Source organism: Natrix helvetica, assembly GCF_964273705.1.
Source record: "Natrix helvetica genome assembly, chromosome: 9".
In the NCBI taxonomy this organism is placed as follows: domain Eukaryota; kingdom Metazoa; phylum Chordata; class Lepidosauria; order Squamata; family Natricidae; genus Natrix; species Natrix helvetica.
In genome coordinates, this window is record NC_138560.1 from 4,730,155 (window position 1) to 4,752,766 (window position 22,612).

Genomic DNA, 22,612 nt, shown 5'->3' on the forward strand with positions numbered 1-22,612 from the left:
GGTTTTCAAGAAGAGATTGGACAACCATTTGTGTGAATTGGTATAGGTCAAGGGGTTGGCAACCTTAAAACACTCAAAGTTCCTAACTGGAAGACCCCCGTTCAATTCTGAAGTGGACTGGAAATCCGGTTCCCCCACCATAGAGTCTCCTCCTAGCGCTACATCCTTTTCCCTCTACCTGTCCTAACTGAAAGCCCTATTAATTGTGGAGCGGACCAGCGTCAGGGAGCCAGAGGGATGAAAGAGCCAAATGTGGCTCCAGAGACACAGGTTGCTGACCCCTGGTATAGATTTTCCTGTTTGAGCAGGGGGTTGAACTAGAAGACCTCCAAGGTCCCTTCCAACTCTGTTATTCTGTTAAAGGAACTGCAGCTGGGATTTGTTTGCTTCCGTAGTGAGACGCAGGAGGAATGGTAAGGCTGGAAATCTAGATTAGACAGAGGGAAAATTGGAGAAAGGGAGCCAGGATTTAACTGACAGTAACCAAAATTGCTTTGCAACCTAGAGCAATTCTCCCGAAAATATTAGGTTGTAAAAAAAAAACAGGTTTCTGGTTGTATTTTGGACTTTTATTTAGCCTCTCAGGATCCATTTCATCTTACTTAAAGTATGGCTGAGCGTTTCTAATTTAAACTTTCTCTTTGTATCCCATTTCAATCAGGGCCCGTATATTTCCATTTTCTTTAGGAGTGATTATGGTGTTGGAATTTTCAGTGGGACAATAAATAGCATGAACGGTAATTATATTCCAAATGAAATTCCCACATTCAAAGTTGGTGCCATTGGGAAAAGGCACCTGGCCATGCCTGTCCTGCTTTTAATCTTTTCTGGGCCACTCAGGGGGACTAATATTGGAAGCAGGTTTCTTCTTAGTCAAATTCAAGGAGAAAATTCTGGTCTACAGACCCACCTAGTGGACGTGATGCCAAACTGCCCTCCTCCCCAAATAAATAAGGAAGGCCCTTCAAGGTGCATTCACAACAAACCTTTTGCCACTCTTAAAAAAAAAAACCTTCACAACAACTAGACATAGCTTTACATTTGTCACACCTCTGTACTTTCTGTTAAAGTCAAGACTTTTTGGCTAGCTAATTAACATTTGAGCCGATTATATCAGGAAAGTGGTGGTGGTGGATAGATTGTTTCATTCAAAATTTTGTGACACGCTTTAGTGTTATTATTTCCTTCTCAAAGTTAATGACAGTTTTTGTTTATTGTTATATTCTTTAAAAAAGCATATATTGGGGCTGCATGAAATTTCTGCAGCTGGAAATCTTTTATTTGATTAATCTCAACCAAGGATTTCCTCCTGTTTAAATAAATGTTATGACAGGCACTATCTTTCAAGAGGAAGGTGGAGGAAAATGTGTTTCAAAATGCTATGCATTTAAAATAATCAGTTAATCAGGCACACTTCCCTATGTAATGAAGCATTTCTCGTCAAGTAACTAATCAGATAAATATGTGTGTCTGGGAAAATTTAGGTGATCAGTTAACATAGATGATTACCAAATTAACTCAAAAGTTGGTAGTTTCTTTTTATATTCACCCTTATTTGTTCTTCATTACCACATTTCACTCACACCGGGAACTTCTTCCCAAACCAGAAAAAAAATAAAACCTATACAGTGCTGAATTGGAGGGGGGAAATAATCACAAGTGCTTTCATTTCTATTTTATTTTCATATGAAATAACAAAATGCTCCCACGGCCATGGGAATGAGCCCAGTTAGCAAGAAACAAAATAATTATAATAATTTGTATCATGGATCATGAAGGATATCTTGAGAGCAGGAAACCAACAGCAAAACAGGGAGCGAATCCCATAGTGAACAGAGCAGATTCAAGAGGCATTTACAACCCAGTTCGATCCCAAGCAAGAAGAGGATCAACAACAACAACACCCCCCCCCCACCCCCCACCCCAACACACCAAAAAATAGCATTAAAAGGACTCAACTGTAGAGAAGGCTGCCATGGGCCTTGCAAGGGTCAAAGGTTGCCCAAGTCGGAAGAGGCAATCCGTTCGTTCTGCTGAGAAGGGAGAAAAAACAGCCCAATGCCAACCAGAAGGGAAGGGAAGCATCAGACCACAGGATGGCATGGAGTGTGCCCAGCCATCAGTACGGCTACCTCAGTGGGAAGTGGGTGGGGCAAAGCGACACCTGGCTCATTTACAGAACAGGTGGGAAAATAAAAGGATGCGATCACATTCCAGGAATGCAGAGAGCAGCAGAAGTGAGGAGAGGAGGAGGAGCCATTTCGGCAAACACCTGGGCCTGCCAAGGGGGAGCCAAAGAGCAGCAGCTCTCAGTCCACCTCAAGAGACCAGCTGCCCCTCTTCGCTCCCCCCAGCCTGACTCAAACACCCCCAATCTGGACATTTTCCACCTGGATATTCTCAAAGTGAACACCTCCATCTGTTGGGTAGATCTCAATGGTCTCCACTACGGGGATGGTTTCCATAATGGCCACCGTGTTGCCATAGACGGGTTCGCTCGAGACCACCGAGGCTGAGGATGTTGCTGTTGCGGCGGCTGTGGCGGCCGCAGCGGCAGCCACGGCCTCAGCCATGACTTCTTGCTCGTGCTGCAGCCGCTGCTGCTGGTGCATTTTACGATGCTTCCAGAGGTTGGAGAAGGAGCGGTAGGCCTTCCCGCAAGCATCGCAGTGGTAGGGGCGTTCCCCTGTGTGGATGCGCTTGTGCTCGGCCAACCGCACCGCGATCGTAAAGGCTTTCCCACACTCTTCACATTTAAAGGGCTTCTCCCCGGTGTGCAAGCGCCGATGATCCTTGAGGTGGGTGGACTGCCGGAAGGCCTTCCCGCAATCCGGGCAAGGGTAGGGACGCTCCCCGGTGTGGATGCGGCGGTGGACCTGGAGGGACGTCTCTGTGCTGAACAATTTCTTGCAGTCACTGCACTCAAAGGCCTTCGGGCAGGCGGGGCGGCGGGGACGGGGCGGGGGTGGTTCCAACACCGGTAGCTCCTCCTCGACCCCTTCAGGGATCTGGATGTCCCCGTGCAGCCGTTCGTGGGCCCTCAGCTGCACCGTTGAGCCAACCTTCTTGCCGCACACGGAACACTCGAAGTGGCGACTCATCTTGCCACACTTGTGTTCCTTCAGCTGCTCGGCTGTGACAAAGGCAGCCCCACAGCCGGAGGTGCAGCGATGCGGCTGCTGGCCAGTGTGACTCAACTGGTGAACCTCCAGCAGACGGCGAAGCAAGAAAGAACGGCCACAGGTCTGGCACTTGTAGGGATACTCCCCGGTGTGGTGATAGCGGTGCATAAGCAGGCGGTAAGGCCGGTGGAAGACACTGCCGCACTCCTGGCATTTGTAAGGATAGTGGCGACTATGCACCAGGAGGTGCTGCTGCAGCGTGGACGACTGCGTGAAGCACTTTTGGCAGATGTCACAGCGGTAGGGACGCTCGCCCGTGTGCGTCAAGCGGTGGCGCTGCAAATTGGCCGGGGAATTGAAGCTTTTGCCACACTCCTTGCAGTGGTACGGCCTTTCCCCTGTGTGCGTCAAGAGATGGTTGCGCATGTGGGACTTCTTCTTGAACATCTTGCCGCACGTCAAGCATTTGTGGCGGCGCTCCATCTTGTGGGCAAAGCGCTGATGGCGCGACAGCTGGGTCTGCTTGGGGAAGGCCTTGCTACATATCTGGCACTGAAACTCCACAGATTTTTTCTCCTGGGCACCGCCCTCCATGGAGGCGACGCTGCTGCCCACCGAACAAATGAGGGCCAGAGGGACGATTTCTTGCTTGTCTTCCGGTTGCTCTGAGGCTTCTGGGGGCTCTTCCTCGAGGGGCTGGTCCTCAGGGGGAGAGGAAGGCAATTCGTAGATCTGTGCTGAATTGGCGCTGTGGGAGCGCCGATGATAGAGAAACTTGGTCATGTTGATGAAACTCTTGCCACAGGTGCAGCGGTACATGGGGTTTGACGAATGGGTGCGCCGATGGGAGAGCAGCACCGCCTCAGTGCCAAAGCCCAAGCCGCATTCCACACAGAGGAAGCGGGACTCGCCACTGTGCTCCTCCCGATGTTTCTCGAGAGCAGCTGGAGATGGCAGCACCTTGCTACAAAGTGGGCATTTGAAGGCACCCTGCCGGTGACTCCTCATGTGCAGCTGCAGCTTGTGGGCTGATGGAAAGAGCTGGTCACACTCGGTGCACAAATACTCCTTCACGGCCTGCTTCGCTTTACGGGGTGGCTGCTCCCCAGGGTTGTTTTTTAGTTCGTAACTGTGATCTGTGGCTGTGACGCTAGTCTGGATTTGTGCCGGCACAGCCCCGTTTTGTATGCCCATTACATTTGGCGGCAATAACTCTTTTGGCTCGGCAGGGCAAGAAGCAGGCAACTCCCTAATCTGTGCCCCTGGGGTTGGCTGGATCACTTGATGTGAGGCCTGATGCTCTAGGAAGTCTGTGGTTGACTGGAACAGCTGGAAACACTCGCCACACTCGTAGAGCAATAACTGCACAGTTCCACAGGAATCCCCTCCTTCCTCTGGCTTACGGTAGGAATGTTCCAGGTTTACAAGGGCCTGGCTCTGAGGAGGAGGAGGTGGTGGTGGTGGTGGTGGAGGAGGAGGAGGAGCAGCTGCAGCTGCTTCTGGCGGCTTGCGGTGGGTCTGACGGTGGGCAAGCCACACATCCTGACTGGTAAACATGGCTTTGCATTCTATACACTCGTAGTGGATTTGACTGGAACTCAGAGGCTTGACCAAAGGTTCTTGTTCATGAGTAACCATCTTCAAGTGCATCTCCTGATGTTCAAGCAACTGACTTGGAGACATGAGAATCTGTCCACACTCCAAACATTGGTACTGGCTTTCCTGCACAGTCACTGCTTGATAAAGACCAGTCTCGCCACCTGCCATCAACCCGGCTTCTGCCAACCCAACTACTTCATACTGCTGCTCCTGGGAGCACATGTGGCTCTGCTGGTGCACCAAAGCATCCTCTAAGGAACTAAACTGCTGGCTGCACTCTGAGCAGACATAGCGGTGCTCTACATACAACAGAGTTTCTTCCGCTGATTCGGCCATCACGAAAGATGGCTCCCAGTGTACTGGGAAGAGAAAGAGAGAGGGGAAAAAATTAGGGAGCTGATTGGTTGAGACTGTGCTTGGAACATCTGTTTGATTGATGAGAACAAACACTTATGTTATTTTAAAAGCGCCCTCAGATCTTTTAAAAGGGCCATTTGTAATGCAAGCACTATCAACTCCATGGGTGGCAGGAAGCTACTCAGAAGCATTCTTTTCCGACAGAATTGCAAAGTGCTGTGATAAAGGAATCTATCCTTTTTAAACAAAACAATAAAGCTTTCTGTTCAATTAATAACCAATTTTTTTTGGAACGAGTAACATCTCTCTCCTACATTATACCTATCATGAAACAGACAGTCAAAATCTCATTGGCAAATTCTGCAGCAAGAAATTTGTGCTGTAAACAAAAATTGCAAGCAGCACCATCCAATGTGGACTTCCCACTGGAGATTACTGTCAAATAAGGGTGTACAGAATTCTAGTCTTCATCAATCAACTACAGGCTGCATGTTGGTTAAAAAAGAAAATGTAAATTATTACCTAGTTTGTTTGAAAGGGTTGTTTGGTTTATTTGATTAGGTTTGAAGGCTTACTTCTATTCATTATTGCTTCAGGATATGAAATATTAAATATTAAAGAAGTCACTTCTTTGTAACAACAAGGACTTTCAGAAAATAACCATGCAATTAAGAAAAGAGAACATTGATTCCTGTTCAGATAATTTGTCTGCCTTCTCCCATATTATCTACTGAGACCAACACTGTCTCTCTCACTCTCATTAAACATATTGTTCTTTAGTTTGGGATTCTCCCACAATATTTATTTGATTTCTACAGCCACCCATCTCACTAAGTAACTTGTGTACATCATGAAGCATAAAGCAAATAAAACATTACAAAATAAATATTCATGGCACCAAGTAAACAAACCATTTGAATGCCAATCCGATTTCAGTATGGTACTAAATTATTCAGGATGATAAAAACTCATGGAGGGATAGCACAAAGCTGCAAAAGGAAATTTCTAAATTGGCAAATGAATTTAAATAGCTCCATTTCAATGGACAAGGTTCTCTCCTCCCCTCTTCTGCCTTTATTTTCTCTAGCCTCAGAAAATAATAACCTGAAGAGAAAGTTATTAAATGATCTCAGGCAAATGGGAATCCCCATTTCACAGCTGCTAACAAGGAGATCCCTAGCACTGCTCTGGAGTAGACTAACTTTTCTAAACCCTTCTTACAACACAGAAATTATCTCGAATTTCAGAATCTAATGTCAACCCCCCCCCCCAGTCTTTCTCCTATTCTTATTTTCTTGGACATTGCATCCTTTAAAATATTTGTTCACCACTACCTCATCTCCCCTTACTGTAATATTTTCTTCCAAACAAACCAACCCAATTCCTTTTTAACGTTGGTTTCCAGATCCTTATCAACTTAATAGCAATTCTCTGGCAGCCCACTTCAACTTCTCTATGCCCTTGTAAAGAACAATTCCCAGGCACCATGCCCAATGCTCCAATGTGGTTTAACCAATACAGTTTATCTAGTTTTCTCTCACATACCTTGCAGGCCTAAATCCAAGGACCTTTAGGCCTCAGAAACTCATCCAGTCTGGCCTCTGTCAGCCACATGCACGGCGGTTCGGAGCAGAAGATCCTTTTCTGAAAGCTTGGCGTTAAAAAGGCTACAAAGAAGACAGCAGAGAAGGTTGCAGATCATTTCATCCACCTCAAGGTCCCAGGTTCTGACCCACCCACCCCTCAGGAAGAAGGGGCCCCACTCCTCCTTCAAGCCTTTAAATCTTGAGCTACAGGGTGAGGCAGAAGTCCCACCTCAGGCGCCCCCTTCACCCCCACTTTTCCAGACAAACCTCCCTGCTTCCTCTGCAACCAAGAAGACCCACTCCCCCCAGATCCCATTCAATGGAGCCCCCCCCCCATTTCTGGCAGGGAAAATTCTAGGGATGCTCAGATGCAGCACCCCCCCCATCGCATCCCTCCCCCCCAATACACACCCTCTTTTTCACCCCACCCCCACGGAGGTCAGCCCCTCCCATGCGCCAGGAGGCCCCCCCCTCCCACAGCATTGCAAGTTGGGAGGAGAGCACACCTTTCCCGATCCCCAATTATCTCTCACATCCTCTCACGTTGCGCGCTCCGGGCTCCCCTCCCCCACCCCGGCGGGAGGGGGTGGCGGCCCATCTGCTCCGCCGCTCCCCCCCCATAAGGGAGGGGAGGGCTCCAGCCTCCCTCTTGTCTCCCTCCCCCTTTAGCTCCCCCCTGCACTAGGGGCGCTCTCCCCCAGTCCCCCTCCCCTCACCTTTTTTCCCTCCCTTCTGTCCCCCACAGCCCAACCTTCTCTCTCACCCTCCTGGTCGAGCAAACCGTCTCTCTATTGGGTGATAGGGCGCAGCCAATCCGGAGGCGGGTTACTCAACCGCCGGCCAATCGGCGGCCCCCTTGGTGCGCGGCGCGCGAGCCCTTGCCCGAAGCCGTCGGGATTCGCATAGGGCGACGTCACAATGACGTCGCGACGAGGCTCGAGCCGGGCGGCTCCCTTTCCCCTTGAGAAAGGGGGCGGGGCGAAAAGGAAAAGCGAGGGAACCGGCCGGCTGGGCTGTACCAACGTGAGCAGGCGGGAAGGGGAGGCATATAAAAAGGGGAACGAGAGGGGCAGTTGGACCGAACCAAAGTGCTGGGAAAGTGTGAAGGGGCTAACGGCTCCCTCAGCGATGGGAGCAACGATTGGGATATGTGTGTGTGTGTGTGTGTGTGTATGTATGTGTATGTATATTCATTTAGGAAATTTATTTCGTCTCAGAAATTCTCCTCAGACCTCTTGACGCCTTCATGCTTCAAACAATGTTTTATTATGATTTATGAACTTGTTTATTCGTCTCAGAAGCATTACAACATAGGGTATACTATATATGATATAAAATATAAAATACAAGAATAAAATTGGTGCAAGGTAAACAGATCTTGAATAATGAACAGATGAATCGCTACATCTGTACTGTGCTGCCTTGGAAAATTCTGGGGGTTGAAGTCTGCGCGTCTTCAGGTTGCCAATCTTGAGAAACGCCATCTTGAAGGAAAGAAGATAAATTCCATAAAGAAGACCTTTCGGCAGGATGTTTCCCCTCATGTTCTCCAGCTGCAGATCTGAACTTGGGGGGGGAAAGGAAGGAAGATTCAAGAGGGTCCTTGGGAAGATGTTGTGCGCCTCTGAATTTGGAGGAACAGAGAGAAGGAAAGGAAGAGAGATTCCTCTACAATATTTTTTTCTCCCAGCTTGGTTGCCCGCCCAATCACCCATCTGAGGTCTTCTTGATAGGCATCATGAGAAAGATGTTGAAGCAACCAAAAGAGGAAAGAAAAATGATCGGTGAAAGAGAAGATGAAGGGAGGAAAAAAAGCTCGCTCTTAAGAAGAGACGTTGTGGCTCAGCGGCTAAGATGCTGAGCCTGTCGATCAGAAAGGTCGGCAGTTCGGTGGTTCGAATCCCTAGTGCCGTGTAACCGAGTGAGCTCCCGTTACTTGTCCCAGCTTTTGCCAACCTAGCTGTTCGAAAGCATGTAATAATGCAAGTAGAAAAATAGGAACCACCTTTGGTGGGAAGGGAACAGCGTTCGGTGCGCCTTCGTCGTTTAGTCATGCCGGCCACATGACCACGAAGATGTCTTCGGACAGCGCTGGCTCTTCGGCTTTGAAACGGAAATGAGCACCGCCCCCTAGAGTCAGGAACGACTAGCGCATATGTGCGAGGGGAACCTTTACCTTTACCAAAAAAGAAGAAGATGGAAGGAAAATAAGCAAAGGGACTGTTTAGAGAAGGAAAGATTAGGAAGGGAGATCCAAAGAACTGCCTTGGGGAAGAAACACCATGAGGTTGTCGTACTAATTGCAGACCTTCTAAGGCAGAGAAAGAGATACTTTGCAGTTGTTTCTTGCCAATCAGCTATATTAATATATTTCTTAAGTTTATTTGCCATCCACCTTGTTTCAAAAAGGCCCTGGGCACCTAGATACTAGATTCACTCCCCTACTTCTTGATAGTTTTGGGATTTGGGTGCATCGTCATGGCCACCATTCTGACTTTTTTAACCCCAATCTTGCGGCTACTTCTGATTGAGTTGGTGAGAAAATTTCCACTTATTGAAACTTTGCTGGTTAGCTATTAACATCTTTCTTTTGATCCAATCCATCCATCTATATTTTTGTTCTTTCTTGAGTAGGAATAGTCAATCCTTCATTGTTCATATTTTTGGGGAAAAAATGTTCTCACTTCTGTATAAATATTAAAGATGCGAGCATCTTTTAATTTTGGATCAGGTGACTATAGGTGGAGACTGACATTTGTTATTGCAAATATGTAGCATTAAAATAGTAATGTGGAACAGAAGTTGGACCTACACACACATTGTCATTATCAGTGTGTTAACTCTCACTCACTCCTGGTATAGATGATGCATGCTCCAACTTGTCCTCCTGGCACTGCGGTCTACCACACCATCACACTACTGTGACTCTGCTGCTAAATACACACATTCCAGTTACAAATCTCCATTAGCAAGCCAGCATAGCACTTCAGAAACCACAGGAAACATCAATTTCGGACACAGCAACCTTATTTCTATGCTCTCATTATATGCTTCACAATCCAGTGGAATGAAATTTCCTGTGCATTCCTCCCTGGTTGTAGATTGTTTCACTGGAGAATTTGTCTATCACATACCCTATTTCCCACCTCATTCACAAGCCAGCCTCTAGAAAAACAGTAACAGCAAGATATGCATGCAACTGCTATGTTACAGCGGACTTAGAATTTGTTGGCTGAACGGATAAGGAGGCTTGTCTACCATGGTCCTCGCCAGCTTCTCTAGCGCCTTGGCCTCCTGATACACAACCCAACCCGTTAATCCTCTGTTGGTGAGAACCATCTACAAAAAAAGCATATCGGGTGCAGAGGATTTATGAATAACTTGCAAATTACATGCACCGGGTGTGACGGTGTTGACTCCTTTCCCTCCGAAATCCATTTTTCTCTTCGAGTGCTTTTATGGTGAGTGATGCACTTGATCATCTGTCCCTATTTGCATACTGATTCAAAATGTGTGTCTCCCCATGTTCTCAATCTCAAACAGATCCTAAATGCATCTACGGTAGGTCTTATTTGGTGGTGGGGCAGGAGATGAAATAGAGAGTGATTGCTTGCACTTAATCAGCAGTCTCCAACCTCTGCAGATGGCAATGGCGGCAAAAGGGGGGGGGGAGGCGATGGTTTTGCACACATGCGTATCGATAGCGTGAATGCAGCTTTGTGCACTCATGTGCTTGCCCACTGCTTGTACGGCCCGGTTTCCAAGGGGCTGTGACCTGGCGTCGGGCCGCTGAACCGGGGATAGGGTCCACTAGTTTACATCCGATCTGCCTCCAGAGCATAAGAACACAAAATAGTAACAGCTTCTCCATGAGCCACTAGGACTGTTTGTTTGAAATTGCCCCCTAACCAGACAGCAGCCAGTAAAGCAATGTCAGGTGTGTCCAGCATGAAAGTGTGGCACCTGATCACTGTCCGTCTGGTAGGATTCAGTAGTTCTTTCTGGTAATTAGAATTTACAGATACTGAGACACTGAGTATTACTTAATTGAAATCAAAGAAAGTGAATTGGCAGAAATGATAGGAAACTGTGTTAGAAATTCTCTTTTGAAGCCAGGCAGTTGAACCCCAAAGTCCTCCTGGGCAGACACACTTGGGGAAAACGTCTCACCTGGGTTGCTTTTACAGCCAGTTTCGGGTTGAATTAAAAATGACTACATACCCCCAACCTTTTGGGTACCACTTTCGTGGAGAGAAGTTTTTCCAGAGGACAGGAGGGGGGCTGATTTTGTGTGCCGCCTGCATCCTATTTGATGGGGCTTCGGTTGTTTGCAACGCCTGGTTTCTGCATGCTGCGGACCAGTGCCAGTCCATGGGCCAGGAGTTGGGGACCTCTGTTGTACAAGATTTAAAATTGTTATCGTGTTAACCTCCTAATGCTGCTCCATAGAGATGAGATCCTTTTTTTTAATGTTTGCTCATCTGCAAGCACAGTTCAGCAAAGGTTCCCTGCAATTAAATTTCCCCCTTGCAGGTTGTTCCTGTTTCATTGCTCTTCTGATCAGTTTGTTGAGGGATTAGTGGTGATTTACCACTTAATTAGAGTGCTTCTGCTCTCCACAAAGGGGGGAGATGGCAGCTTTAATTACTTGTTTCTCTTATTTTTTCCTCTTTGTTTTATAATGAAAAACTGCCTTTTCACAATAAAGGTGGGGGGGTGGGGGTTAAAGGAAGCCAGTTATTAATCCCCAACCCTCAGCAGGAAAGAGAAATTGACTAATAGATAAACAATGAATTGCTAATCTCTATCTAAGCAATAAAACAAGAAAAAGGCTAGCTATCTAAGGAAGAAACTTTTAAAATTAAACACAGACTAATCCTTGGTATTTAATTCATACTACAAATGCCAATGCTACAATTGGAGCTTACTGTAAAAGATTTAAAAAGAAAAAAAGCTTATAAAACACTGCCATGTAAAGATTTAGCAGAGTCACTAACTGGGTTTTTCTTTAAAAGGCGAGTGACCAAAAAGATGGTAGGTCAGGAATAATATGAAAGCCTTTGTTATGCCCTCAAAGGTCAGATGGAGGCTCTGGAAACCACTGAAACTGCAGCTAGAGTTAGACGTGGGATTGAAAAGATGATTGTTCAGCACAATCTTTCCTACAAGAGACAGAAAAAAATGTCTATGCTGTATATAGAAAGCTCTGCCTTAATTTTGTACAAATCCACTTGTACGCTTGCATAAAGGACATTTTTAAAAAGTTAATATAAGGGCATAAGTAGTGAAGTATGCACATGATTTTAACACACACACACACACACACACACTGCCTTTGAGTCAATTTTGACTCCCGGCAATTGGTTTTCTTGGAAAGATTTTTTGGAACTGGTTAGCCATTGCCTCCTTCCTAGGGCTGAGAGAGGGCTACTGGTTAGTTCTAGCACTAGAACTCACAGTCTCCTGGCTTCCTGATGCCTTTAACTACTACACCAAACTGGATCATTTAATACTCCCCAGTTCTTGAAACAGTCTGGGAACTGTCTACAATATAACATATAAAATCCAGCAACCACAATTTGGGTTTCTAGAAACCAGGATATGTAATTTATGACAAATGATTTAGAACTGGGTGAGATGGTGAATTACAAAACCTGTTTAGAGAGCCCTCTAAACAGTTAAACAGTTAAAATGCTACCGTGGTGCTTGTTAAACAACTTTTGAATTTATCATATACCAACATGGCATCCATATGCCAAAATGGAAATTTGACTTGGGTATAGAATTTGGTAGAGATTTAGAAAAATGATTTGGCCTGTTTTTATATATAAAAGGACACATTTTACAAACTTGTTCCCTTCAGATCCAATCTGAAATATCTGGAAAAATAACCAAGAATGTAGACAATAATTTTATTTCTATCTCTGTTTTCTTTTGTGGCCAACAGCTGTCCTTCTAAAATTTTAAATTCTTTTTCTGGACATTTGTACAAAGCCACAGTTGTTATAGCCTAAATGCTGAGGCCCCTTTGTTAAGGTACACCCTTGTCCCACTACAGCTGTTGCAAGAACTTAGAATAGCCAAAGAGCCCTCTCTCGCCTGGTACCCAATACAGGAGTGCCAAGCCAGCCTCCACCCTTCAGCTCCGCTATCTATCCTCCGTTGGTTTTGCAGCCAAAAAAGGAAAGAAACGTCACGCAAAGGATTAGGGGCAATGCTGCCAATGGCTTAATGAGAACCTTTGGATAGAGCAGCACAGCAACGGAGAACGTCAACAGTCAATTATGGGAGGTCAGATTGGCAGCCTTTCCCTCCCCCCCCCCCCAATACTTTTGATCTTTTAGAATAGGGGTCCAGAACAGTTTTGGACAAGTGACCATAATTGGAATGTGGAGACGTTATAAGCGCCATTGTTCCCATGAAAAGATGCGTCACAGTAATGGAAGTGGTCAATCGCAATATACAGTATGCAAGTAGTCCTCAACTTACAACCATTCATTTAGCTACTGTTCAGTTATGACAGTACTGAAGAAGAGAGACGCCCAGTCCTTGTCCTTACAACCATTACAGCATCCCTGTGGTCACATGATCGAAATTCAGGCCCTTGACAACTGGCATGGATTTATGACAGTTGTGAACTTCACTGCCCGCCTCTGAAAAGCAAAGTCAACGGGGGCTTCTAGATTCCTTTTATGACTGTGCTTCGAATGATTTGCTTAATGACCATAGCAAAAAAAAGGTCGTGAAATAGGCACAACTTATTTAACTTAGCAAGAGTCTCAATTATGGTTAAAAGTCAAGGACTACCTTTGCCCTTATTTTAGAAGGCAAAGAAAGCAATTGGCTGTAGATTACGTTATCTTCCAGTTATATCTTTGGAGCCTAATTGGGTGGCGAAGACGCAGCAGCAGGGAGAACACTGTTTTCAGGTGCCAGGTTGCTGATCCACATTTTTTTCCTTTCCTCCTGTGGTCTGCAAGTTCTGTGCCACGAATGAGTCACCATAACAGATTCTCAACTTCTTTTCAACTCATCTTTGGTTGCAAGATTTTTATTTTGTTTTTTGTTTTTAATTTTAAAAAAAGACAGGGAAAAAAAACACAAAACCACGACAGAACCAAATGAAAGAACAAATTTAAAAAGCACTCAGAATATTTGTTACATTATCATCATCATCATCATCATCATTTTTTTTCAAGTCACTTCTAAGCCCCACAGTTACAAATAAATTAACAAGACAGGATCAGACCCCGGAAGATTAAAAATTTAAAAAAAAAATGAATACTAGGAACTAACTACCTTTGGCAAAGTTATCACACGATTTCCCCACTGCTCCCAGGTCGGCTACAGCAACAGGCCAGTCATGTTGGGGTGGTGTCGACAAGAAACTGGGTTCTAGTGCAGCATCCTTCATGCAAAAGGCCAGCCCATTTGATCCACTCCTCTAGGCGCTATCAAACTGACCGACCTTCCTGGGCATATCAACGAGATTCCCTTTTTCACATTAACCTCAACACCGGTCAGAGTTGATAAGAGAGCAACCTGGAGAAGCCAGTTCAACGGAAGGCAGAGGAAGACCTCCCAATCAGACCCGAACGTGGTCCCAGTCAAGGTTTCTAAAGGAGATTCGCGTCCAACAAGAAACAAAAAGCCCAGCTTCAACTTTCGATACAAAAAAATGCTCTTGCATCACAGCTGAATTCCAGCTATCCTCCAATTTAACCCTGATGTACAAAGTGCCAGTTACATCGGGGAAAGCGAGGCCCTTAATGTCCAGCCCCTGGCGTGTCTTTTTAATTTTTTTGTCCTTCTCTCTCATGTCTTTGTGGATGCAGTCTTCAGTCCTTGTCACGGTTCCATCCTAACCACGTCGTCGTCCTTTTCCAGATGAAACGTATCCCCTGGAACCCTAGAAGCTTACAATAGATCAGATTTCATTGGACCTGGGCTGTCCTACTGATTTCCCTCCATGGGGCGAGAGGAATGCTGCGCCCGATCCCCCACCGCCCCAAAACAGACCTGTACGGCACACACCCTTAATAAAGCTTTTCTATTTGGTTTATCATTAAAGTATATGAGGTATATGGCGGGCTATCTCCAAAGAGCCTTGTGGTGGATGTCTTGGCACTGTAAGGAGAGGGAGGGGGGTGGTTAGCCTGTCTCCCTCCCTCGTGCCCTCCCCCAACCCTGGGACAGGCACTGGCACGGAGGCATGTGAGCAAATATTTGGTTTGACAGCTTTGGTTTTACTTTATTTCCTTCCTCTTTCTAAAACTCCTAGGAGTGGGGAGCTCAGCAGAACAGAGAGATGCAGCTATTTTTCAAGCATCTTCTTCTTTTTAAAACCAGCCAGTTGAAGAAGTATGTGGACTAGAGAGGTACAGTTGCTTATGGCCTTTGACCAATCAATAAAATCGGCCAATTTAAAACTAACGATCAGGCCGTCTTGCTCTGGATCCATCAACCTCAAGCATCCCTATAGCAAAATTAGTTTTACGTTTCACGTCTTATATAATCAGCAATTTGGAAGGGGAGATAGTGATGTCCCCGTGGTTTAGATGTCTCTCCCACATCTTTCCTAAAGCTAAAGCTAACCTTCAAAAGGGGCATCATCCTATCTACAACCTGTTTATGTATATTTTCTTCTGTCTCATTTCGGTCAAACATTTGGCTGGTTTTTGAAGGCTAAAAGAGGGAGCAATTATCAGCCACCCCCTTTTTTCATCTTTCTGAAAAAGCTGTTCCTCCTCCTCATCTCCAGATTGACAGCAATCTAACCTACTTCCCAACATCCTTACTTGCCCTATAAAATCTTTCCCTCCACGCCATTCAACCACCACTCAGCTCCATGCATGGAGATAGGGTCATTTTTGGTCTAGAATCAATTCTTTTTTTTTTTAAATAAAAAAAAACACATTTTGGTTTTTGGTATTTTTTTTGTTTTGTTTTTTGTTTCCTTTTTTCCCTTTTTATCTTTTTTTTGTTGCAAACCTTTAGCGTTTGTTTTTTGTCTTTTTTTCTTAATACAGTAAGAAGCGATAAAGCGGAACATAGAATTTTCTCTATTAAAAAAAAATAGATACCCCCCCAAAAAAGTAAAAAGGAAAGGAAAATAACAAAGATCACTAAAACAGTTACATTCCACCTAGAAACACGTTCAGTAGCACATGAGAGAGAGAGAGAGAGAGAAAGAGAGAGAAAACAAGAGAAATATTTCTCTCCAATGTTTTTTTTTCCCCCTCAGATGTCCACCATTATACCATAACTGAAATCTGAATAAATACTTGGCAGTTCTCTCTCACTCACGCACAGAATGGGATGAAAACTTTTCTTTTTTTCAAGTCAAGTCTTTTAAACTAGGTGTTTCCTGGGGTGTTTTGTTGTTGTTGTTGTTGATTTGTTTCTGTTTTGGAAAGTTTCACAGTATTTTTTTTCTTTTGTTATCTCAAACCCACCTGAACGTTAGAGCACAGCAAAAGCAGGAGATAAAATGAGGTTGAGGGTTTTTGTTTCTGTCCTTTAAGAAAGGTTCAAAGTACTTTTTTTGTTTGCTTGTTTATCTTTTTTTTTTTAAACTCTGTCCTTTTGTTTGGTTTTTGTTTTCTACCAGATCGCAGTATGCCATGGCTAACTTCCTTCTCTGCAACAGCAAAACTTTGGTTCGCAGGAGTTGAAAATAAAAGACAAACATTCAAAGAGCCCCCAAAACATCGATTAACCCACCCAACGTATTTTTTTTTAAAAAGATTCCAAACCATCCAGTTAAAACGAAACCAAAGACGACCAAGTAAAGAAATGTACAAAAAAAAGTTTAAAAACAAAACAAATAAAATAAGTGTTTTGAGAAGCCATTCTTAAAGCTTTCCAGACTTCTGGGAGAAAGTCGCAGGATCTTCTGATCTTGCCCTCCCACTTCAGTTGATTTGGTTTACTTATTTGTCTCTTTGCCATTTTATAAAATCTTGGCTTCTCAACACAACTTTCCATGAGGTATTTTTTTTTTCAGGACAGAGAAAGACGGTTGAGCCATTTTGTCTTAACCAGAGAAAGTAAAGATGTCCCCTTTATTCCCACACATTTTCATCCTTTCTTCTTCGTTTAAAAGTTTCTTGTGGTTATTTCTTTTTGCTTCTTTGTGTTCGCTTGGTTGGTTCTTTTTGGTTAAAAGTTTCTCTCGCCTCTGAGTCTCTGTGATACCCACTTTCTGAGAAGAATTCCTTTTATCCCTCTTCTTCTATCTTTGCTTTTATTTATGTTCCCCAGTGGTCTTCATTTTGTTGTTTTCTGTAGTGATGTCTATCAATTTTTGGTTTTTTTTTTCTGAAAAATGTAAAGAATGCTGAAATTCTCATATATATATTTTTTTTGTTTTGGTTTTTGTCAGGCACTGGAATATGAGTATTTATTTTTCAGAACACAGCTATAAAAATAATAATAACAATAAAAATAAAAAACCACACGTCCCGTTTTCAGAAAAATAACCCCTGATACTAACCCCAGGCAAAACCAATTAAAAACAATTCCCCCCCCCCCCGCTAAGCTCAATAGAAAATTAAAGCTGGCAAAGAAAAGGTTCAGCCGATAGAAAAAAAGCATAGATTTAGTGCTGCCCATCCTTAAAAATTTGAAGACTGTGACTTTCAATAATGCCTCTTGTCCTGCAAAAAGTACTTACATTATATGCCCTCTGAGTAGCCCTGCTAATAGTAATTGTTGGAAGAAATGACATTTCTTCCAACATAACAAAGTAATTCCAACTGGACGTAACCCCTTCATCCTTATTGTAGGAGTGAGGGAGTTTTTTGAGAGGGACAGAAACAAGCATTGCAAATATCTGGGCTTTGATGCACCAAATACTTGCAACGTATCCGTATCTCAGGAGGATCTTCAACGAAGAAATTTTGTAAAATGTTTCCCCACCTCCTCCTTGCTTCAAGCCCCAGAGAATTACTGGTAATATAGATTTTGGCTGGCAAGTAATCTGAATTTTATGATCACAAAACTCCTTTGGTGGAGCCTATCCCCAGGCCGATTAATCAAATAACCTCTTTACAAACAAGAAGCAGCAGAAATATTTTTTCAAAAATAACTCAATGCAGGACATCAATCAAGAAACCAGTTTCCAGACCAGGAGGAACCCGGTGTCTGATATTCATTATTGCCTTTGAAAATCCTAGCCTTCATTTCTTATAAGAATCCCCCTATTTGTATAAAGCTTTCTTATTTGTTTCATTTAAGAAGAAAAAAGAGCAAAAAAAAAAAAAAAAGCAGAAACATTTGTTAACCATTTAAAAAATAAAGAAAATATTTATAGGAAGATCCTGAAATTAAATCAATCCATTCTTTTCCTGGCCAAACCCTTTCCGGATCTAAGGAAAAGAGAAAGAATAAATAAGAATAAATAAAAGCATTTTGAAAGACATTCGACCAGACACTGAAGATAGAAAAGTTTGTAAAAAGCTTTGGGTGAAGCTAGAACTGGTGATTTTTGGTGTGAGATCCGTATTCCCCTTAAGGATTTTTAAAGGTTCTTTGAAAAGTATTTTTTTCTTTTTCTTTTTTTACAAAAAAAAAATATCCCCATTTATTGGTTTCCTTTCTGATACTGTCCAGGAAACGAGCAGATGAAGAACAAAAAGAGATAAATCATTAAAAATCGAACAGACCATCGACTGTCAACCTTCTGCAGAGGGGAAAAACAAACGAATGCCAAAGGTTTGGGGAACTTTTGTTTTTTGGTTTCTTCCTTTTTTTCCCCTTTTTGCTTTGCTTGTTTGCTTATTTTTTGGTTGTTGGGTTTTTTTTTTGTTTTTGTTTGGCTGTTGCTGACATTTCTATGTTTGGTTTTGGTGGTTTTGGTTTGCTTGGGGTTTTTTTTTTTTTTTTGGTTTCATGTGTCGGTTTTGTACGTCCACTCCTGGCTACCCCCCCGCCATGTCAGAAAAGGCAGCGTGGATGCGCCTGAGTCCTCACTCCATCTTGGCATCCAGTTCGGTGGATCCTGATCCAACTTGCCCCATTGTCTGCGCCATGTCACTGGAGGAGCTGCATGAGGAACAAGAGGAGGAGGAAGAGGAAGAGGAGGAGGAGGAGGAAGTCAGGGTAGGGGACTTGCTAGGCATAGAAGCAGCCGCGGCAGCAGCTGCTGACACCAGCCCCACGCCTCCGGGGGCAGCACTCAGCAAAGGCAGGCCCGCGTGGTTGAGGAAGAGCTGCGAGGTCACGATGCTCTGGCTTCCAGTTGTGCCCGCAGTGGTACCCAAGATTAAGTTGCCACTGGCATCAAGGCTGGTAATTGGCAGGCTTCCACCACTGGCCAGGGCTACACGAAGAGAAAAGGAAAAAAGTTGGTTAGACCACACCTGCAATGGCTTCTCGTCCTTGGCCTTGGGATCAATATAGAATTGGCCCAAAGGAGAGACAGTGCCAAGATTGCCCTCTTGCAGGAAACCATTCTTATCATCTTCTTTCATAATCCCTTGCCGGGTGGAGTCTAGGCAACTGAATGGAGCTAGCTGAGTATTTACATGCCGGATACCATTCCAGTCACCAATGCGGAGTTTTGTTCAGCAGATATATTCTCATTGGGCCCAGAGAGAGAGATAAATATCTGCCTCTACCTAGGATCGAACTCACAGCCTCCTGATGGTGAGGCGAGAGCTCCACCTCTAGGCCACTGCACCACTCACACAGGAAACCATTGTTATCTTTGTAAAGAAAATATTTTTGGAGGCTTCCTCTTCTCGCATGTCAAAAAGACCGGTATAATTGCAATGGCTCTTCCTTGTCCCCCGACAGCTCTTTCATTTCTCTCCCCCGACATGATTCACACGGAAAAGACGCACGGTGTGGGAAGACAGGTGGCACAATCAATGGTTAGCACATATGATGTGAAGGATGAATGTAATGGAGCCTGAAGGCTTCTGCTATGTGCAAATTCAAGATGGAATGGAGAAAGCCCTCAAGATGAATGAGAGGAGGTTGTGAGGGACTCCACCGACTGGCTGCACTTTCACACACTCTGTATTACACTTGCACACCAGCTCACAAGCAATCTCGCATCTTAGGTCTGGCCAAGAGGCGGGGAAGAGGCGTAATTCAGTAAATACCTCCTTGAAAGAGTAAATGGTGTGCGCTCTCTTGAACGCCCCAGATTAGACCATTTCTATCTGCACGGTCACAAACAAGTGCCAAAGATCTTAAGTGAAGCAGCTTATCTGGGTTGTTTTCGATCAGGATTCATAGCAAGGTCCTGGCTGAAAAAAGAGCCCAGATAATCAGAGGTGAGGATGGTAGAAATGGAATTGGTCCCTCTTGTGGATGATACTGTCATCTCTCTGTCTTGCCAAGCTCAACCTCCAGCCATCACATAATGATCTCCAGAGCTTCTCCTGTTTAATTCCAGGTGGAGAGCCACAACTGACATCATCCCACCTGATTCCCAAAACGACTCTGTTGGTTTACAATTATAACCGGGCCGGGGGGGGGGGGGGGAGGGGATTAAAAACAACCAATGGCTTTGGATAAATTATACATGTGGAGGATATCTTACTCCAAACTGATAGATCACCTTCTCCATTGGCTTCTTATATGAGGTACACCTTAAATACGGGTAGCATTTATGCATTTTCTTTTGTCCTGCATGTTTCAGCTGCTTCTGACATCCCTATTTATTCTAGGCTGGTGGGGGATAAACAGTCAAGTCTATGGCCCCTTTCACAAGGCTTGATCCTTACAGGTGGTCCTCAACTTACAACCATAAATGAGCCCGGAATTACACCCATAAGTTGTTGCCATCGTTAAGAGGATCCATAGTTATTTTACACACACACCCCAACACACAAACAGGTATCTTCCACTCTTTGCCAGACATGCAGCAATCCGCAGATGCTGTGCGCCCAACATGCAACCTCTACAAACTCACAGCCGTTCCTTCGCATACTTTTTCTCCCACGCCAGCAAGCCAGTGGAGTGGATGGCAGCCACGACACCATGGGTTGTTGGTTTTTTTTTGTCTTTTCTTTCACAAACCTTGTATGGTGGCCAGTGGGTTGGTGGCCATTAGCGCTGGGTTTAACCCTGCATTCACCCCTAGCACTGTGCTTCTGCAATCAAATCAAAGGCAGCGAGTTAAAGTGGGGGCTTTGGGGTGGCAAAGATGATCATGCTCTTGTCACATACCCCCATACCCATTTTTTCCTCTCCGCTGTGTCCAGGAATGTATCAGTAGGATCCAACTTAGAATAGTTGAGTCAATGTAGATGTTTTATCTTATCCTCCAGCACAGAGGTGGGGAACTATGGCTCCTGTATCACCTGCGGACTTCAACTCCCAGAATTCCTCAGCCAGCATGGGGAACTATAGGCGTTTTAGGACCTGTGGACTTCAACTCCCAGAATTCCTCAGCCAGCATGGGGAACTATGGGCGTTTTAGGACCTGTGGACTTCAACTCCCAGAATTCCTCAGCCAGCATGGGGAACTATGGGCGTTTTAGGACCTGTGGACTTCAACTCCCAGAATTCCTCAGCCAGCATGGGGAACTATGGGCGTTTTAGGACCTGTGGACTTCAACTCCCAGAATTCCTAAATGAAGGATGGGAAGGCAGGGCATGTTACAGGTCCCATTGATTAGGAATATACATCTGGTGAGACCACAAAAAGGGCCTTCATGGTGGAGGCCCCTTCTCTATAGAATATCATTCCCTTCAAGGTATGGTTGTCTCACCCCCTGAAAAGCCCTAAAAACGTAGCTCTGTCAGTGGGCCTGGGGATCCCCAATGGAAACAGGGCCGACCAACTTGATTTGATTGTATTATTGCTGTCATGCAGGCTGACTGGGAGGCTGTTATTTGTTGGATTTTTAAATGTTGTAAGCTGCCCAGCATCATCTATGTACGAGTTGGGTGGCTCTATAAATGTGTTAAAGAAAGAAACCCAGAAGTTAGTCCCCATGACTCAAATCATAGCCGTCTTCCAATATTTGAAGGGCTGCCCCAAAGAACAGGGAATCTATTCTCCAAAGCCCCTGAGGGAAGGACAAGAAGCAACAGATGGAAACTAATCAAGGAGAGAAGCAACCTAGAACTAAGGAGGAATTTCCTGACAGTTGGAACAATGGATCAGTGGAACGGCTTGCCTCCAGAAGTTGTGGGTGCTCCAACAGTGGAAGCTTTTAAGAAGAGATTTGTCTGAAATGGCAGAGGGTCTCCTGCTTGAGCAGGGGTGTTGGACTAGAAGACCTCCAAGGTCCCTCCCAACACTGATATTCTGTTAAGGGGCCGTTAAAGAAGCTCCACTGAGGATCGAAGTCCAACCTCTGCGAGAACTCAACCCTCCAAAAGCTTTTCCAGTCTTGTCACTTACCCCGTACTGGGATTCAGGCCTTGCAAGCTGAGAGCTGGATGGCTGCTGCTCTGAGGACTGGGATTTGTGCTGTTGCTTGGGGGTGGCGTGACCGAGTTGAGGGTGGTGCCCCCTGCTCCAACTGCTGTCCGACTGGGGGTTAGGGAGCAGATTGCTGGGGACAAGGTAGTAACTGTCCCAAAATAAGAACAGGAAGTTAAAATGAGAGCTTCATGCACAGAAGCCCAGAAAGCTAGGCATTCTGCCTTCCCAGTTGTCCTCCACTTATGGCCACAATGGAGCCCAAAATTTCGCTGAGCAAGATGGTTGTTAAGTGAGTTATACGTTCCTTTTATGACCTTCCTTGCCATGGATGTTAAAGGCGTCCTTGCGAGTTTTTTTTTTGCTAATAATGCAGTGGTTAAGGGAATCTGGCTACCCCACTGACTTTGTGAGAAGGTTGCAAGAGGGGATCACATGATCCCAGAAGACTGCAACCAAGTGCCCCCCTCCCCAATTTCAGGCATCCAATATGATCAATTTCTGATGTTGCCCTCTTATCATCCAGAGTCCCAACAGACTCAAAAATCCCTCAACCAACTTTG

General features: G+C 44.9%; 2 protein-coding genes across 6 annotated transcripts in view; both read right to left on the reverse strand.

The window, feature by feature from the left end:
* Positions 1-1,663: 1,663 nt before the first annotated feature.
* On the reverse strand, positions 1,664-7,579 carry LOC309396793 (zinc finger protein 574-like). Of its 4 annotated transcripts, none has more exons than XM_081962237.1 (3): positions 7,428-7,579; positions 6,624-6,745; positions 1,664-5,080 (listed from the first exon to the last, which is right to left on the reverse strand). In XM_081962237.1, exon 3 carries the CDS (start codon positions 5,055-5,057, stop codon positions 2,361-2,363), a length of 2,697 nt encoding a protein of 898 aa, XP_081818363.1. In that variant the 5' UTR covers positions 5,058-5,080; positions 6,624-6,745; positions 7,428-7,579; the 3' UTR covers positions 1,664-2,360. The 4 variants fall into 4 exon arrangements, with proteins under 4 accessions (XP_081818363.1, XP_081818364.1, XP_081818362.1 ...); XM_081962238.1 differs by having other exon boundaries at positions 7,416-7,499; XM_081962236.1 differs by lacking the exon at positions 7,428-7,579 and adding an exon at positions 7,381-7,425.
* Positions 7,580-17,209: 9,630 nt separating this feature from the next.
* Positions 17,210-22,612, reverse strand: part of POU2F2 (POU class 2 homeobox 2) — a 28,635-nt gene continuing 23,232 nt past the window's right edge. Inside the window, exons 13-15 of one of the 2 annotated variants that reach the window (XM_081961740.1) lie at positions 22,029-22,200; positions 20,696-20,769; positions 17,210-18,986 (exon numbers count right to left, since the gene is read on the reverse strand). In XM_081961740.1, coding sequence (XP_081817866.1) covers positions 18,634-18,986; positions 20,696-20,769; positions 22,029-22,200 — 599 coding nt within the window. In that variant the 3' untranslated portion in view covers positions 17,210-18,633. The remainder of the gene's footprint in view (positions 18,987-20,695; positions 20,770-22,028; positions 22,201-22,612) is intronic. The other variant, XM_081961739.1, reaches the window with a different exon arrangement.